Here is an 18,644-nt window from a genome sequence, read left to right as displayed (position 1 = left end):
CTTCTAGACTCCTCTGTCCACACCTGCTCCCAATCTACTGATTAGCCTGGTCTTTATTCAGTCTCCCATTCATTTCCCTTCTCTTCAGTTACTGTTTGCTGGTTCCTTGTCATTTCTTTGCTTCTCATTTGTGTTTTCCCTGGCATCTTCTGGATTTTGGCTTTCTGTATTTTGTTTGTGGATTTTTGCTTCTCTTGTCCTTTGGAGCATTATTAAATCAGCAAACCTCATCTCTGCCTCCTTTCTTCTCTGCATTGGGGTCCTCAAATAACTTCCACCAAACCTGACATAGAGATTCTGTAGCGATACTTACAGGAGGTCCAAACCTTCCAGGATCTCCTTTCCGTCCCTTTGGTCCTGGATCACCCTAAGGAGAGTAACAGAAAAGCCAGACATTCTTTGTTTTAAACGCAGTACAAATAATCACTAAAGAAAATGTTATCTTCTTTGAAAGCTTACCTTTGAAACTCCACAAAATACACCGGAGTTGCATCATTTATTGATTTAAAAATGTATATTTGCGCTAGCTAACACCAAAAACCAGTATGCAGTATAGGTTCCACTGTGGCTTATGGGTCATATTTGTAAAATTAGGGCCACGTGGCGTTATAGCTAGTGTTTTAAGATTCAGATTTTGATTTTTTGATCATATTCAATTGGCTGTGAGGCAGGTTTAATTAAATCCCTCCATACATTCATTTTGCCCCTTAAACAAACATTTACTTAGACCTTTACATATCATAACTAATAATAATCTTCATAAACAGCAGAGATACATTCTGATGTTAACTGCCTACTTTTTCAACTTACATAATTATTTTTGCTTCGAATTCAATTTTGTTTCAATTACTAACATTTTAGGAAATTCTCAACTAGTATTCATACCCAAATAAAAAAAGCAAATAACTTAGGAACTGTAAGCCCAAATTACATGTGATACATTATTTGAAAGCTAACAGCTTCTAGTTTCTGAATATATACATGAAGACTGGTTGAGTAGAACACAGGCCAAGCTTCATCAGTTCAAACATGAATCAAAGTCATTGTTTTTATTCTCGAAAAAAATAGGTATTTTTTGAACAGCAGTAATAAAATCATGCTTGCTTGTTGTGGCTGCTTTGTCATGTTTACATTTTGACATGCTGCTGTATCTGTGTTAATTGTGCTTTGATGCTCGCTATGTCCATAAAATGAAATTGGTGGATAAATTGTGGGGAATCTAAGCTTTCCAACGATGTCTTACATGTCAATATTTGTAAACATTTTACCAGTGTAATTTTTTTTTTTACCATTATTTCCAAATAACCCTCTGATGGGTATAAATGGAAGCATTGTCAATACGATACATCATGCAGTTACATGTCCAAATAAACAGCTGCAACAAAATCCAAACACTTAAGGTTAAATAGCAAAGATGCATATGATTTCTTCCATAATTAGGCGTATATCCTGCATCACTTCTGTCTATGTTGTTAAAGTAGCAAATTTGCATTAAATATTTCATAAATTGGAATTAGAAACATTCACTTTGTATAAAAAAAACTTCAGAGTTAAATGATTTCCTCACTTATAATCAATTAATGAGTAGGTATTAAATGTATTTGCCATTTCTATCACTTGGTAAATAAAAACAAATGTAATGATTTGTAGAGACAATCATAATAAGGTCTCACCTAAAACCACAGAAGGTTGTGTATTCACTTATTTATAGTTAAATAAAACATTTACATTATCTTCTTTGCAGTGCACTATATATAATGACCTAATTTTAGAATAGAATAGAACTTTATTGATCTTACAAAGGAGAAATTCATTATTAGAGAAATAGTATAAGTTATTGCAGTGTTATTACACCAGATTATAGCGCAGTGCAGCTTTTTAATTTTTTTTTTTTTTTTTGATAAGATTTTGCAGAATACAGCACCAACACAAAAAAAGAGGCAATATAACCATAATAAAAAGGTGTTAACTAACATATATATATATATATATATATAGAGAAAAACAAAAAGCTTTTTCAATTTCAATGCAGTAGCACTCCTTTTTACACACGGGGACCTAGTGACCAAGATTACACTTACCGGCTCTAAAGAAGAGAAAATACACTTATTGATTTTTCTTTCACTTGTTTTTAAATCAGGTTTTTCCTGAGTAGCTCAAAAATTTTACAAAAAGACTAAAGCAGGAGAAGTAAAAAAAGAGCAACTGTTTAAAATGAACAAAGCTGCACTTTTAAAATCCATCCCTCTTTTATGAGGCTTAGTAGTTCTGAAGTCAGAAAGCAATAAGAAAGTGACATTTTTCTGTTTCCTGTTTGACTGAATAATCTATCTGCTCCAAAAGCTGCTTTAAAATCAAACCTTCACTGTACCCTGAAAGTCTGTACTTTGATGCAGTGCAGTACAGTATGGGATGTCTAATTAATTAAGTCTCAAATTAAATAGATATTTTATTGCAGTTTTATCATTTCTTACTTTTCTAATTCAACTGACTATATTTATTCAATACTGAAAAGAAATGTTAGGAAGCTGCTGTTTTTGTTTTAATAGCCTTAATAGCACCCTTTCCTTCAACATATAAATCAATTAAGAATATTTTTTTTTTTATGAAAGTGGAAGTTTTAATTGGTTTCTAGTTTGGGGTACAATTGTGGTGTGATCCATTTCATTTTTTCTTTGCTACCGTCAACTTGGGAAACATAGAAAAACATAAAAATACTTGCGGCACTTTGTAAGTAAAAAAAATGGTTTTCTTTCATGTTTTCTTCAATGCAAAAGGTTCTAAACAGCTGGGGTTATTCTTTAGGATATTCACATATAAATGAGAAAGAGTTCTGATTAACCCTCATTTGCATTTCCTGCATATTTCTTCTGAAATTGGCATAAAAATGGGGGATATTTAGTGATGTCAATCAATAGTTCTAGTAAAAAACATAAATAGTCTATTACTATTAATCCTTAGCTTCATAAATAGGTGTAGTGTTGTGTCAATGTAACCATGGAAGTTCTATCGGTCGTCATCCCCTCAAGTTTCTGCTTCCACTCTGGTATCAAACTGTTGTGGAACTTACTCGCTGTTAAATAAATGGATTTTCGGTTCAACAAACCTGCATTCCTTTGTCTCCTTTGGAAAAACCCACAAACTCCACAATGCCGTTGATCAACGGCCGACCGGGCTCGCCGGGCAAGCCCACGTCTCCCTGCATGACGTGATCATGGAAGAGAGAGGCTGTTTACATGCCCTGAGTTCTGATTATTTCGGTGGTGGCGAGGAAAGACAGGAAAGGCACTGGCAAGCGTCTGTTTAGCTTTGGTGTATTGAATGGAGGATGGACATGGAAAGGGGAGCCACAAAGGAGGATGAAGAGCAGGGGGTGTGGAGGAGAGAGGAGAATCTGGGCTGTTCTAAATAAAAAGTATAATTAAAAAATAACGAATTCTTTTAATCATTGTGTTTCTTAATCTAATTGTATGACTAAATTATTGCTATTATAACATTCCAGCCGTAAAGAGCCTATTTACAGTGGCTGAATTATTTTATGCTAAAGTTGCTTTATTTTACACACATAGTCTGTTGGTGGCCCTTTTATTTTTTTTTCTTTAGCATTTTAGATTTATTTATCTATGCTCCGATCTTTCGAGCCTCCCTTTTTCCACCTTAATGGCTTTTAATAAAGACTTGACCTTTGCTGGAAAGGAGTCCTTATATTCTTTTCCTCAATAATAACGAAAAAGAGGCAAAGAGTAATGAAACATATTTAATATTAATGTTTCTATGCTGCAAAAAAAAGCTGTCTGGCACCAGTCGGTTTATTCCGAAAGGCGTCTCCTTTCTTTACAAAATGGTTCCACATTTATAAGGAAAATGCATTTTATTGGTCAAGCAGCGGACTAATGTAAACAATGAAAAACTTCCCAATCCTTTATCTTTTTATATGTCTAAAAATGCATTACAGCAGCAACTAAAACCAAGTTTTGTTTGGAGAAAACAATTACTAATACATATCGCTCACATCAGCTCAACATTGCAAACTAAAATTGAGAATAAAATCTTAAGGGTGCATCCTAGATAAACCTCTTCCTATTTACACCTCTCTCCTTCCTCCTCCTCCTTGTGTCCTTCCCATTCTTCCCACCATTGGCTGCAAAGTTTGCTGCAATCACTGCTCCTCTTTCTTTTCTTGAACCTGCTGACACATCTTATTTTCATCTTTTCTCTGTCGAGACCCCAGCGTATCTGTGTGATGCACTGTGTGTGAGTTTGTGTGGTGACAGTGCTGCATCCTCAACCCTTCCCTCACTTTGTTACCTTATTTCCTTTGTAGATAGTGACAACTTTTTCAGCGCTTAGCGAGCCGTCACCGGGAGAACCACTGGGTCCGGGAAGACCCACGTCGCCCTGGAGTCCGAAATACATACAACACACGGTTAGCCAATCAGCTGGTGTGAGGGGTTTGAGGAATGGAGAAGGAAATGAGTGAAGTAGAGGAAAAAAATAGAAAGATGGAATAGAGGAGAGAAAAAGGAAATAAAATAAGGAAAATTAAGAGGGTAGAGCGTTAAATACTGTTGCTCAGAATTATTTATTTAATTTACATATTATGGATTAATTTGTTTTCCAATTTACTTCTTAATGTTAGTTATTTTAGAGTTGAGGTTTAAACTTGGATATATAGTGCTAATATTCCTGCTAATTGTTTTATAACATTTAAATCTAATTATTGGTATAAATGCTGTACCTTAAATTAATGCTTTATTTAATCTGTTCTGTTTTAGGATGAAATAATACAATAAAAATATTTTCCAAAACTTTTTTGGCTCAGAAATTCTTAATAAATGGTTAATTCTCTTTAGAATTACAAATGGTCAAAACTGTTCATTTGGTAATGGTCTTTTAAGAAGTTACCCCAAAATATAAATTAGCTTTTCACAAGCTTTTCATCTTACCAGAAATACTGTACTGCATTTAAATCAACTGCTAAAGATCAAGGTAAGTCCAGAAGCTTATCATTAACCTGCTTTATCAACATAAGAAAATATGGTGTTTTATTGAAATTTCATGTATTTACTCCAACAGGCCAAAAGGACAGCTGTCTAGTGCGCCATCTGCTGGACAAGGCTCTAAACTGCAGGGGGAAAAAACCCAAAATGTATGCATGTATGCACTATGAAACCATGGATGCCTTTGCCTGCATTCTTTCATTCCAATTGTTGATTATTTTGATCTTCTCGGGATATTCATCTGTCAAAGTTACATTTATTCTTTTTTTGCTCTTGCCTTTCAAATTTGTTGTCTTAACCTTGTTTTTTAGATTTGCCTTTTGGCTTTATAGCTTTATGTTGCCTTTGATTTGCACCCATCACATTTTCTCTCAATTTTGCAATTCTATCCCCCAAAAGAATATGTATTATTTAGGTTATTGCCTTTGAAATCTAAAAAACTTTTTTTTTGTGTGAACATAATAAATGAAGAAAAAAAAAGAATAATCATGGAATAACGGTGGTTTACGATTTTCTTTTTGCTGTTTTAGATTAAAAAAAAATAAAGAAAGAATAAAAACTTGTCCTTATTTTTTTTTGGCATTTTTTTTTTTATTTGAACTTCTTTGCAAGTGGTGTATAATTTGCAGCAGAGCGGTTCTATGGATAAGTAATAGATCAGGTGGTTTCTGAAAGTTACAAGGTTCTATAAAATTTCTGCAAAAAAATGCACTGTACTATTATAAAATTAAATTTGTACTTTTGAATATTTAAGTACTTTTAAATGCATGTACTTTTGAATGCTTAAGTAATTTCAAAGTGAGTACTTTGTAAGTTTAACTTGAGTAGATTTTTGATCTAATAACTTTTACTTTTAAATGAGTAAGATTTGACATTGAGTATCAACACTTTTACTAAAGTAACATAGTTGAATACCTCCTGAAAACAACTGTCCACAGTAAAGTAAGTTTAACTCAGGCATTGACTGTGATGGCACAGAATATACATCTTTTAAGCTTGACATATATTTGAATCTAGTATCTTGGACCAGTCAAATGTATTTTGGAGAAAAGTGGTATAGCTACAAGAGACATAGACTGAGATTTTGGGCACAAAGACAGGTAGCATGATTTTACACCTCAAAACAACCTACCATTATAGGCCTACCAAATATGCAGTTTGATGCTAAGGGTAAGAGGAGAGGCTAACCCCAAGTTCTTTAAATTAAAATCAACAGAAAGATGGTTGATACTTTGATTTTAGGTGTTCATTGATCCCAAACTGGTTTTGGACTAGACATGGCATTGATTTTAAATAAATAATATTTTTTCAAAACCATGTCATTTTTGAGCTTCAAACATAATTTAATTGAGTTATTCTTCCCCAAGAGAAGAAAATACCCCTGCAGACTATCATAGGTTAATACAGTAACACATTTTAAATAATCTGTTCTCCTTTTTATCTTTACTGTATTTAGAGGAAAACACTGAAGATGGTAGCCATTTAATAAACCCTTCATTACAGAATAATGTAGTTTTGCTGCTATAGGCTTAGGCTGCTGGAGGACATAGGGCCCACCTTTTATAATTCGACTATATTCTACTTCTATCCTCCAATTCTGCAGTATTTCTTAGTTCAACTTGAAAGTTTATGCTATCTCAGTTTGTTCTCGTCATAATAACTTTAGCTGATGGGGCGCCATGTTTAGCTGGAGGGAGGCTGCGGTTTTCAACTTCCATTATAGATGCTAGATTTGGGCCTTCGTTTTACCGTTTAGTCCTGTTTCTCTCCTCGAAATATGGGCTCAATGGGCTTACTGTGACTAACCATATGTACACTTATCCATGGTTGTGGGTGGAGGTTTCTTTCAGTTAAATGTGATATTTTTTCTTCTCCAGTGTTGCTGCATCCATACTCAGTGTGAGGGATTGCTGTAGAGTCAAGCAAATGTCTGCTGTTGCTACATGCTCAGTTAATGACTAGATGCAATCAGCTGGTTTCCTTGTATGGAAACTTTTAACCTGTCTGACTGCAGTAAAGTGCATTGAGTTTACATGTTGTGAATTAGCAAAAAGCCTGTCACTATAGCTCTGGCTGATGATGCACCTTGGTAACTTCGCCAAGGGGATATCCCTTTGGCTGACTGGTCAGCACGCATAACTTTTGTCTGGGGATCAAATCCCACCCGGTCCCCCTGTTTTATACTTTCCAGATTAACAAATACATTTATCGAAGAAGAAGAAAAGGCAAACACAAGATAGTCAAATATCGCTGGTTTGAATTAAGGTTTTTAAGGTTTAAAATAAAAATAATCTAAAGTCTATCTATTTTTTAAGAAAGGATAAAAACATCATGAGGATAGAGAAGAAATGAAGCAAGGAAAAAATAAGAGAAAAGATTAAGATGAAGAGATGTGCTTTTAGAGGTGTTTTTTTTTCTTCAGTTATACAATTAAAGGAAATTTTAAACACAAAAACACATTTTTTTCTTTTTTCAGACAGCAGACCCAGCTGTTCCCACTCGCACTTCATGCCCTGAATCTTAATCAGTGTATGAGGATTTGCTTCAACATACCATACATGCATCGTGTGAGCAAGATTAATGTTAGTAGATGTGTGTGGCTGAGCTGGATGGATGAGTAGGTGGGTTTTGGAAGGTGAATGAATGGGATGTGAAGGGGATTCCCCATCAAATGATCGAGACAATCAAATAATACGATGCAGGAAGAGGGAGCAGTGATTCCAGCAGCCAGTTACAGCCCACAGATTATCCTCCGGAGTGACAGCTCTGACATTTCCAAACTTTTCTGGTGTTCCTCGCAATTTTGGCAAAAACTGGACATTTTATATGAGTTTCTATATTAATTTTTGATTGATAAAATCCCAGAGCTGCCATTCCTCAGTAAATAAAATACGTGTGAAGCCACCAAACAACAAACAACTCTACAAATATGAGGACTAAGGGAAAAAAAAAAATCAAAGCCTAGATTTCTCTCCGTCTCCATTTTAAAACTTGTTCCTTTCTTCAACTTTCACAGAAGTTGTTATTGTCATGGTGGCAACCCAAGTAATATAAAGAAAAAAATAAAAAAAAAAAATTACAGACTGAATCAAGCAAAGGTTGGGGGTGATCTTTTTATGTCATTCAGGATACAAACACAGACAGTATGTTCAGTAGAGGTGCCGATCAGAGGGTGCAGGGATGCAGCAATGCGATGTTAAAAGGGGACAGAGGTGGATGGAGGGAGTTATACAGGTTATGAAGCCACCACCGAACATTTCCAGCATGCACAGGGTTCAGTGAAGACATTTCAGACATGAATTCACACAATTTAACATGCTTATAAACAACTATACACACACACGCACAAAAAAAACAAAAACACATCCAAAACCCTGCTAAAGTCTTCGAAGCTTATCTAATCTGAGAAATCTGGAGAGCACATGCTAACAGCAAAATAAAAAAAAATAATAAAAAGGAACTTGGATTTATAAAATAATAAAGCACTGCAACACATCCCAAAACTTTGTTTCACCTTTAAACAACAGAAAAACTGTTCTGTCTTATGGGATAAAGTTCCAGACAGCACTGCAGACTAATCAACCCTGAAACTGTTGGCTCTCATTTAGCAGTATTCATAATGCATGCGTGCATTTTCTGGGGAATTTATCCATATCTGTGTATCTTGTTGCAGTATTCAGTGAACATCTCTTTAAAAACACACACATTTCAAACTGTATCTCTGATGGACTCTAAACAGAGGGCCCTGATTTTCTGCTGGTAATAAATACGATGCATATTTACCCTCATTAAACCTCAATGTCTCCTTTGTATATAAAGCTGTATCATAAGGCCTGATCTTCAAGAAATCTACAGTAAATAAGGAGCACCAGATCGCCCCCACCTAAAATAAAGTTGTGAGTGCAATAAGTGGGCGTGTTGAAGGTAATCTAAAAAGACTGCTTTACATGCGCAAAGAATATCTCACCAATCTCTCTCGTCTTGCAATGACTTTTAAATGTTTAAAAAATCAGATGAACATATTACAGCCATGATTGCATTCAGATTGAAAAATAGTGCTTTGCTTGTAGTAAACATATTAATTTGCACTTTCAGGTACACTTACATTTGCATACTGTAGTTAAGTCATTCGAATGTGATCTGCCTTTTGATGAAGGAGCACACAAGCGCTGTCTGCTGAATTACCATGCAGATCCCTTTGCAACTTCTTTGAGGATCTGCTCTATGGATGCAAGCAAGTCTGCATGTGTTTTAATAAACAACATTTTTGAAGATCAGGTCCTTAGAGAGGACATTTCTGAGAAAAAATCCTGTTTTTGCTTCTAATTAATTATACTTCAAACTTTGCACAATGTGAGCGAAGTGGAACTGAAATGAAATTCTTTGTCTGATTCTAATTTGAGAGTATTTAAAAAATAGAGTTTTTCAATGTTGAGAGACACAAAAAAAGTGGTTCTTCAAACTAGATCTGCCTTTTTGCTTATCATGACCTCATCTTTAACAGATTTTGATCGCCTCGAAGGAGATTTGTTTTCTGATGAAAGTTAAAGTATGGGCAAAATGCTCATTTGGAATGTGTTGCAAGGCTGAAAAACGGGAACGTATGTTTTGTAAATTAAACCAGTAAACATAACCGGCCTGTTAAGAGTTTACTGGTGTGCAGGTAATAAAACAGAATTTACTCTCTCCATCATCCCATGTTTAAAAAACGAAGATCTTAGATTCTCTAATGTAAAATCAAAATGTCTCTAAAGGTCCAAACCATTTAGGTTTTAACCACTGATTTCTGTTAAAGATCAATCTTTTTGCTTTGTCTACATAAAGAATACATTTTTCATCATTTTCTATCGACTCAGATTGTAAAACTAACATTTCCATCTGCAGACACATCCAGACATTTCCAGGTAAATTTAAGTTATCACTGGTTTCTGCTTCAAAAAGCAGCTTGTTGTTCTCATTATATATGTTAGGTTATTAACATCATACCTTTTCTCCTTTCCCTCCTTTATAAATGTCACCACGGCTTCCCTAAAAACAAAACGGGTTCAGAGAAGGCTTTTGAACAACAATTAGAGAGTGAGAAGAACATAGCTTTTTTTAATATAATGAAAACTTCTTAACATAAGTGTAATCTGTCCCACCGTAAAACAAATGATAAGATGTCTCTACACACTGTAATAGACTTACCATGGGCCCTTGGGGGCCAGCAGGACCAGGGGGTCCCTGCAAAAAAAGAGGAAATATTGTGACTCAGTTTTACAGGTGAAATGTATTTCTTACAATAGGCCAACAAATAGAAGCTCGTATAAAAGCAGCTATAACTTTGTTACCATTCTTGGCAAAATCTCTATATCTCAGTCAGATTGATTGAACCTGAATGTGAACAACAGTTCTCATTCCAAAACATTAACATTGTTTAAACTAATCCATATCATTGGGTCTCTGGATATAGTCCAGGGTCAGTATTCCTTTGGAAGGGGAAGCTCCAGGATCAAGCTTTTTTAGGTTTTCTTTCAGAATGATCCATTCTTCATATCCATTCAACTTTATGACTAACTCTGACTTGCTGCTCTGTCCCTGCTAAACCAAAGGCAGCCCCACAGCTTGATGATGCAGCCATCAAGTCTGGCTTCGGCTACCTCACTGGAAAAAATTAAAATCTATATAAGTAATTTTTTCTAAAAAAAAAAATATAAAAAAATATCAAAACAAATATAGATAAAAGAAGTAATATTTTCTTGGATTGAGGACGTAAAAGAGACATCTTGCCAATGGAACAAGACAATTGACACTTAAAATAAGAAAACACAATTGCATTTCAAGTGCATATTGCCTAATTATCTTATTTTAAGAGTAAAGATACTCATTCCACAGGTAAATTATCTTATTTACAAACTCAAACGAAGGGAAAATACATTTAATTTAAGAAATTTTTACTTATTTATGGATTATTTTTGTAGTGCATAATGTTTGTCCCCTCTTTCTCACTTACGGTAATTTGTTGTTCCCTACAGCTCCTCCAGAGTAACCATGAGCCTCTTAGCTGTCCACTCTTAGGACATTTGGATGACCAAATCTCTGTTATTTTCTAGCTGTGCAAGGTCAGAGTTCCAACCCAGATCTGCTTTAGCTTTTCTGCAACTTTATCCCTCTGTCTGATGTCCTCATGATGCTGTTTGCTCACTCATGTTCTCTAATGATCCTCTGAGGCCTTCCCAGAACAGTAATATTTGTGGATTCTATTTTTTAAGACCTAAGATGCACTTATGATGTTTTTCATTGTAATAAACTTTGAAAAGGAAATGAAAATGGGTTATTAGTTACTATATTTTCAAATGAGGATGTAATCTTTTCCATGCAACAACTTAAACTTAACAACTAAAGTCTGATGAAGCAGACTGAAAATGTTTTGTCACTATCTCCTTTCTATCTCTTCTTTCTTTCATCCTTTCTCTTTTTTTTCTTTTTTCCTGCTCTATTTACATTGCAGTGTCCATATAAACTGTAAAACTCCCTGCATAATTATAATAAAGCAATGTATATGCATGAAACAAGTGGAGCTATATGGCAATTGCCATACTGCTACACTTGTGAAAGTAAAATCTGTTGGGCTCTTTTTGGCATCAAGACAATTATTCTTATTGCCACATTGCCAGACAGGACACTGTATAAAAAAAAAAAAAAACTTAACAACTAAAGTCCTTCAAAACTCACTAAGTATTAACAAGAATTTAGACCTTTTTTGTGATCCAGAACTGTTAATTAATCATTACAATCGTCTTTGACTATTTAGAAATCTCTAATGAGCTGTTTGCTAACTATCAATCAGTAGTTGAAGCTTCATTAGAACATTTTTAATCTGTGATTGCAGTCAGTCAAAGATGGGAGGGGAACTTAGTTTACATACAGGATAACCGTTAGGTCCTCTTGGACCTGGGAAACCAGGTGGACCATCACGACCTCTAAAACCCTGCAGAGAAACAAACAAATATCCCAAATCATGCAATAATTGATGCATTTGCACCTCTGTTTGCCAAAAAATGTGTTGTTTACATCTCAGATTATACATGTCTGGTTATGGTTATGAAATGGTTATGAAAGGGTGTTGTGTAGTAAAAAGAGAGTCAAATCTTACAGGGGGCCCCCTGGGTCCCGGTGGGCCTGGTACACCCTAAATAAGAAAAAATAATAATGGATTAAACACATTGGAGAAGAAGAACATAGAATCAGGATTTTTAAACGTTTAAATTAGCAGGAAAAAAGTAAAGGTGTGGATTGAAAAGGATTAAAAAAATGTAACACATCTTTTTTTTAAGGGGTTGGGCAATAAAAGCAATAAGTCAGTGAGTCATGACCTTCTTCAGACTTTTATCTAGAGAAAGACGTACTTTAAAGATGAGAAAGTCAAATACATAAAATGTTTCCACAAGTTAAAATAGAGAAAATATTTAAAGACATATTACGAATGCAAAAAAAGTGTAGGGAGAAAAATAAAATGGAATCAGAAATTAAAAACAAAACCTTTACCACATTAGAGAATTAAATAAGAGCAAATACTGTAGTTGAAAAAAAACTAAGCGCTGCCTTATACAGTCTTTAATATTTAGCTTTCAGTTTTATGTGGGCAAGCATAGAAATAAAGTGAGACAGTCACCCAGGCAACCTTACCGTAGAGCCGTCATCTGAGATATATACGGGGTCTCCTTTCTGACCCTTTGGCCCAGTTGGTCCCTGTTGGAGGTAAAAACATAAGCGGAATGCACCTGTCATTATAGCTAATATAGCAATGAAAACAATGAAATCAAACATTATTGTGAACAGCCAAGCTCACTTGAAATCCAGGGAGCCCGGGAAGCCCACTGCCATAGCCGGGCGGTCCGGGATCTCCTCTGGTTCCATTACAACCGTCGTTCCCTGGTAATCCTCTGCTGCCCTGCTGACCAGGGTGACCCTACAGAACGAGAGACACTTTATGAGTAACTGCTAAGGCATCAATCATGCATGAACACACTGAAAATGTACTTGTTTGAAAGACAAATGTTTGAGAACATCGTTTAAGTTAAAAAAAAGTCGAGTTGTGCTTTTTTCGTCAACCAAATCCTTGGTTGACCAAATCCTTTTGTTGATTTCATGTCGATAACTGAGGTAAACGAGGATCTTGGATCACTGAAACAAACTCACTAGTCATAACTTTTTAGTTTTTACAGCATTAGTGGCTTGTTTTTTGAACAGTAGGCTGACAGGAAAGGGGGTGTGAGAGAGGGGGAGAAACATGCAGCAAAGGACCACAGGTCAGATTCGAACCCTGGGTCGGATGCGTCGAGGACTAAGGCCTTCGTACATGGGTTGTGCGCGCTACCCGCTGCGCCACCTGCAAGCCCAGACATAGGCTTGAGTTTTCATCAACGAGACGAGACTAAATAAAAATAAGTCAGACATTTAAAATGTATCATCTGTTAGACAAGTATTTAGTCACGCCCTCCACCTGGCGTGCAGCACTGCAGATTCTGCATGACCACCAATGGATCCGGTACTGCAGGCTGAAGAAACTCTGATCTTCCATCTGTGCTTGTGCAGAAATGCGTCTTTGCGAGCGCGTAGCTCAGAGTCTGACTTTTATGCTTCCCATTGACTCTCAGGAGTACGTCTCTTCCTGCTCTCACTACTTAATAAAATATATAACTATCAACATTTTATTTCTTCCAGCTCACAAGAGGTGATAATAAACATTCTTTAATTTCTACCAAGAGGAATTCCTAAATTATATCCAAAGAAAATATTTCATTGCATTCTATTTAAATATGATATAAATGTTTCCTTTGAATATGTCAACATTTTAGTTAGCATCTTCATTCATACAGGTCTGGATTTTCATGGCATTACAAGGCAAATATATAGGTTCTCTCTGTATTTAAATGTACCTTAATGTAATTTAAATCTCTTTTTATCCCAGTAACCGAGGGGCAAATTAAAGAATTAAGGCCAAAATTGCCGAAGTGGAAAGAATATTTCTTTTGTATTTGCTTTTTTTTGAGCAATGAAGAATTTATTGATCTGTGTGCAATGCAAAATTCATAGAAGATCAGGAAATATTGGCTTTACGATCGAAGCATTGTATGTCTAAAACCACTCCTTTATTGAAAATGTTGTTAGGTTGTCTGTCTGCTATATGATGTATTGAACTAGATCTGATATTTTTACAGCTTTTTTGGGACACTTTTTTTATTATGTAGGGCATTAATTCATAAAAATCTTTATTTGAATTCTAGAAATCAAAGTGTTCAATCAACAGAAATGATGAACTGCATGACAGCATTCTATACCCAGCAATTAGAATATCTAGGCTAGAGCTGTCAGTCTGGTAAAGAATCTGGTTGTTATTTGAAATTGTAAAGGATTTTTTATTTATTTATTTTTTTGCAAAATAAAACATACTTAAGCAAGACCTTTTAAGTTTTAGTCGACTAAAACCGACTAATACTATCACACATCGTAATGATTAAAATGCAACTAAAACTAATAATAATTTTTGTCCTGAAGACTAAGACTAAAGATGGTGTCAAAAACAACACTGATGTGGAGTAGAAAGAAATCCTTTGCTAGGTCTTGATTATTTTAAAAGCTAAATTCATTTGAAAGTTTTTGTCCTTACTTAGTTTAGGGTTAACATAATACGAAACAAGGTGGATGTAAGTGACAATCTCATGGTACGGTTACTGCAGCTTATACCAAAGCTAGTTCCAGTCAAGCTAAATTATATTATTTCAAATAAGAAATCTCATAAATTTAAAATAGTTGCAAAGTTGTCCAAAATAAAAACCCAGACTGTCCAGGCCTCAGTTAGGTTACAATTTTTCCTTTTTCTTATTTTGCCATGATAAACCAGGAATCTAAAATGCCTTGCATGGAAAAAAATGTAAAGAAATAAAAAAAAAAAAGTGCAACCTTTGAAGTATTTCAGGCACGTTTAATGTGCCCCTGTTCTGTACAGGTAATGAAAAGAGAGAGGGGGAATGTACATTTCTGAGTCAGGACAGAAGTAGTTTACTTTTTCCATCATTTTATAAAATTTTCCAACCCCTGAAAGATCTGTAAATGTAAGTCGTGCACATTAGCATCCCCAAAAAGCCACATAAGTGAAAGAAAAGGGGAGCCAGAAAAGGGGAGGGAGCTACTATAAGCATCAGCATCCTAAGGAGAGTAAATCCTCATCAATGAAAAACTAATGTCTGCATGCTGTTGAATGTTATCAGGTCTTTGTGGCAAAATCTGACCAGATGCTCACGTATGGCACCTTGGCGTTTCATACACCATCAGTGTGCAGTGCATATTCATAAAGGTGATGCTTAGAGACCTGCTTCTAGGTCCTTAAAAGGCAAACATTTCTAATCCCCAAAAAAGTATATATCCTGAAGAAACTTTACGGGCCATGTTTGAAGTCATGGCTTTTTAAAATTCGCTATATAAATTATGTAGTAATATAATAAACATTTAGATAAAGTCTACTTTCTCTTTTACTGTGATTACCTAGTTCAGGTACTAATGTAATTTATAGCTCTTTTTATTATCAAACCGTACATTAAAAACTATATTTATTTGATCTACTTGTGATAAAATAAGATAGCAGCTTTATTTAGTCGCTTATTTGTATTTCATATCATGTATTTTAATAGAATAGCAAACACACCATCGTTTGATGTATGGAAGCTTGTCAAGTGTTTTTTTTATTTATTTTTTTTAGCTTTTTATGCTTTTAAAGTGACAGCTCCTGGTAACAAAGGTTACCTTACACACTAATAATTGAAACAATAGTTTCATTCTTAAAAGCAAATCCTGTAATATGAAGGAGGAATCAACACCAGCTCAAAGTATTGTGAGTTAACTAATAATTTGAAGTGTAGCGCACTAAAAACACAATAAATTGATGCGGTTAAAGATTGATTCATTTACTTACAGGCACTCCATCATTTCCTCGAAATCCAGGCACTCCCATTGGTCCCTACATTGGCAAGAAACACCACTTCATTAATATGTGGTTAGCTTATAAGAGGAAAAACTAAATGAAACATATTTACACATAATATTGTCAATCTCATAAAAAAAACTAATAAAAAAACATTTTATCTATTTTTCCTTTTTAAACTTTTCACTCGAATCTGTTTTCGTTGAATCACTCACTTTGTCTCCTTTGGCCCCAGATGGCCCTTTTATCCCAACGTGGCCCTTCTCTCCCTTAGGCCCCCGAGGCCCAATGCCTCCACGTGGCCCATCTGGTCCAGGCTGTCCAACTTCGCCAAGAGGCCCAGGACGACCCTGACGAAAATAGCAGATGAAATTATGTGTTCAATTGCTACTTAAAATGAATCGTTCTGATTTATTGGCTTTAAAAAATATAAAATCTAAATAGATTTCTTTTGTCAAGTTTCTCCATTGAATCGGTTTGGGTAAACCATAGAGAGAAGCTAGTAACCAACATGAGCCTCAGTGGTTTTGCTCTAGAAAAAGGACATTTCAAAATGGAACATTGACTGATTAAATCTGTGTACGGAATCAAAGTATAGGTCAACAGTTTTGATTATTTTTACCTAAGTGCGTTGATCCATGTATGCACAGAGAACACACAACACAAAGCACCACAGATACATTCTTCTTAGCAAGAAACAGTAGATAAGATCTAGTGTGTTATTAGAAATCAGAGTAATAAGATAAAACTGAAAATGTAAAATCAAGTTGAACATTTACATTTATACCAGAGAGTCACATGGAAATCCCCTGGTTGTGTAGTATGACCTTCAGGGGCGTAATCAAGGCCATATTTACTGCAGGGCCAGCATATTTTCATGGGGGCACAAAAAGCAGGAAGCAAAAAACAGGGCAGCAGTTTATCATTTATAATATATTAATAGAGCTGCAGAACCAAAGAGCTACTTGTGACTTTCCATTTCATTTTGTTATAATAAAATTTCTGTCATTCGAATAGAAAATGTGTATTTTGCTTGGAAATGTTAATTTTACTTTATCGAAAATAAAAAAATTAATAGCAATGGGTCAAAATTAATTTAATTCAATTAGTAGAACATATCATGATTAGATTTTTTTCTTTTTTTTTATATCTTCAGTACAGGGGCCATAACAGGGACCAGGACCAGATTCACAGGGGGACTGGCCCCTGTTAGGCTCCATGTAGAACCACCCATAATTAACAGCCAGATAAAATTAAGGAATCTTATACATTTTTGCAGCAATAAATGTACCATGTGTGGGGGTAACCAGGTTGGGCAAACAGCAGCACTCTATGTGAAATTGCTTTTACGTAATGAGGAAGACCCAGTGCCCTCCTCACCAGGAATTTAAGAACATTTTGAGATAACATGGAAGCTGAATATATAACACAGAAATAGCTTACGGTAGTTTAATAATTGAACTTTATTGATCTCAGACTGGAGAAATGTATCTCTGCATTTAACCCATCCCCTTGGGGAGCAGCGGGCTGTCATTGTGCGGCACCCAGAGAGCAGTGTGGGGATACGGGTCTTGCCCAGACACCCACAGTGGCTGTGGAGATCAAACTGGGTACTTGCAACTTCCCAGAGCTCAGGTGCACTACTCTAACCACTAGGTCAGCACTTTGACACAGTAAACCCCTCATATTCTCTCATACAGCTCATTTAAGATGATTTATTTACATATTTTAATACACTGGTAAAAACAGACATCAAAGTTTCCAAAACACCCAGTGAGCATCCTTGTTTATCTTTAGAAAATTGCAGGGTACCATGCATTACCGCATATCGACCCCAAGATGGCAGTAAAAACACAGAGAAACAATGTAAAACAGGTTCTAAATTAGCAGTTAGTAAGTGGAATCCATTTATTAGGAGGTTGGACTTGATAATTCAGTGAGGGACACAAATTTACAGGACAATTCAGACAACTGACAGCCTGCGATTAGCACATGCTTTAAACTATATACCAGGGTAAGGAACGAGGAAAGGGGTGAGGATACGAAGAGAGGTCTGAGAAAGGGAGAGTGTTTCCTAGGGTGAAAGGGAAGTTTGATTCAGATCTATATAAATCTGTCTATCTATCATGAGGAGCTGAAAAGGTGCTAATGACACCTTTGAATTGTTGGACTGATAAAGACATCCAGTCGTAAAATATTTAGGAATGCAAGCAGCTGCTTCACATGCGTGGCTGCAAGGACACATTTAGCCAGTGGTAGCACCTACAGTATCACCTCATCTATGATCAACTAGCTGCTGACTTCTTTCCAGATCATCCTCCTTTTTCCTGAAGTTAGAGGCCGCAGCCCTGCTTCCAGCTTCATGTGGCCTTAGGGGTAGGAAGGGAAGCCTAATGACAGGGCTATGCCAGCTAAAGGAAGCCTGCCAGAGCTGTCTGGCCAAGATTTGACACTCACACCTGGTTTCACCCAGAGAAAATATGCCGCCCTTCCAGAAGGAGACACTTTCTCTCACGCCTTACCTTCACCAATCCTTTCTTTACTTTGAAAGTTAGTGGATAGGGTCGGTCAAATTCTATTTTGGTTACTTTTTGTCTATATTTGTGTTACACAAATCCAATGGACTTTTCTTGTAAATTTCTTGGCAGCCTTCTGGCTACATCTCTGTTAATATTTACACA

The 18,644-nt window shown here is 35.7% G+C and overlaps 1 protein-coding gene across 4 annotated transcripts in view; it reads right to left on the bottom strand.

Moving 5' to 3' along the window:
* Window positions 1–18,644, bottom strand: part of col4a6 (collagen, type IV, alpha 6) — a 155,515-nt gene that overhangs the window by 38,094 nt on the left and 98,777 nt on the right. For all 4 annotated transcript variants that reach the window (XM_015398144.1, XM_015398145.1, XM_015398146.1 and 1 more), the window contains exons 5-14: window positions 16,179–16,313; window positions 15,955–15,999; window positions 12,832–12,951; window positions 12,669–12,731; window positions 12,136–12,171; window positions 11,908–11,970; window positions 10,188–10,223; window positions 9,987–10,028; window positions 4,309–4,398; window positions 314–367 (exon numbers count right to left, since the gene is read on the bottom strand). In XM_015398144.1, coding sequence (XP_015253630.1) covers window positions 314–367; window positions 4,309–4,398; window positions 9,987–10,028; window positions 10,188–10,223; window positions 11,908–11,970; window positions 12,136–12,171; window positions 12,669–12,731; window positions 12,832–12,951; window positions 15,955–15,999; window positions 16,179–16,313 — 684 coding nt within the window. The remainder of the gene's footprint in view (window positions 1–313; window positions 368–4,308; window positions 4,399–9,986; window positions 10,029–10,187; window positions 10,224–11,907; window positions 11,971–12,135; window positions 12,172–12,668; window positions 12,732–12,831; window positions 12,952–15,954; window positions 16,000–16,178; window positions 16,314–18,644) is intronic.

The sequence above is a fragment of the Cyprinodon variegatus genome, unplaced genomic scaffold, assembly GCF_000732505.1.
Source record: "Cyprinodon variegatus isolate N-32 unplaced genomic scaffold, C_variegatus-1.0 Scaffold914, whole genome shotgun sequence".
Classification (NCBI taxonomy): Eukaryota; Metazoa; Chordata; class Actinopteri; order Cyprinodontiformes; family Cyprinodontidae; genus Cyprinodon; species Cyprinodon variegatus.
This window is presented reverse-complemented; position numbering and strand designations above follow the sequence as displayed.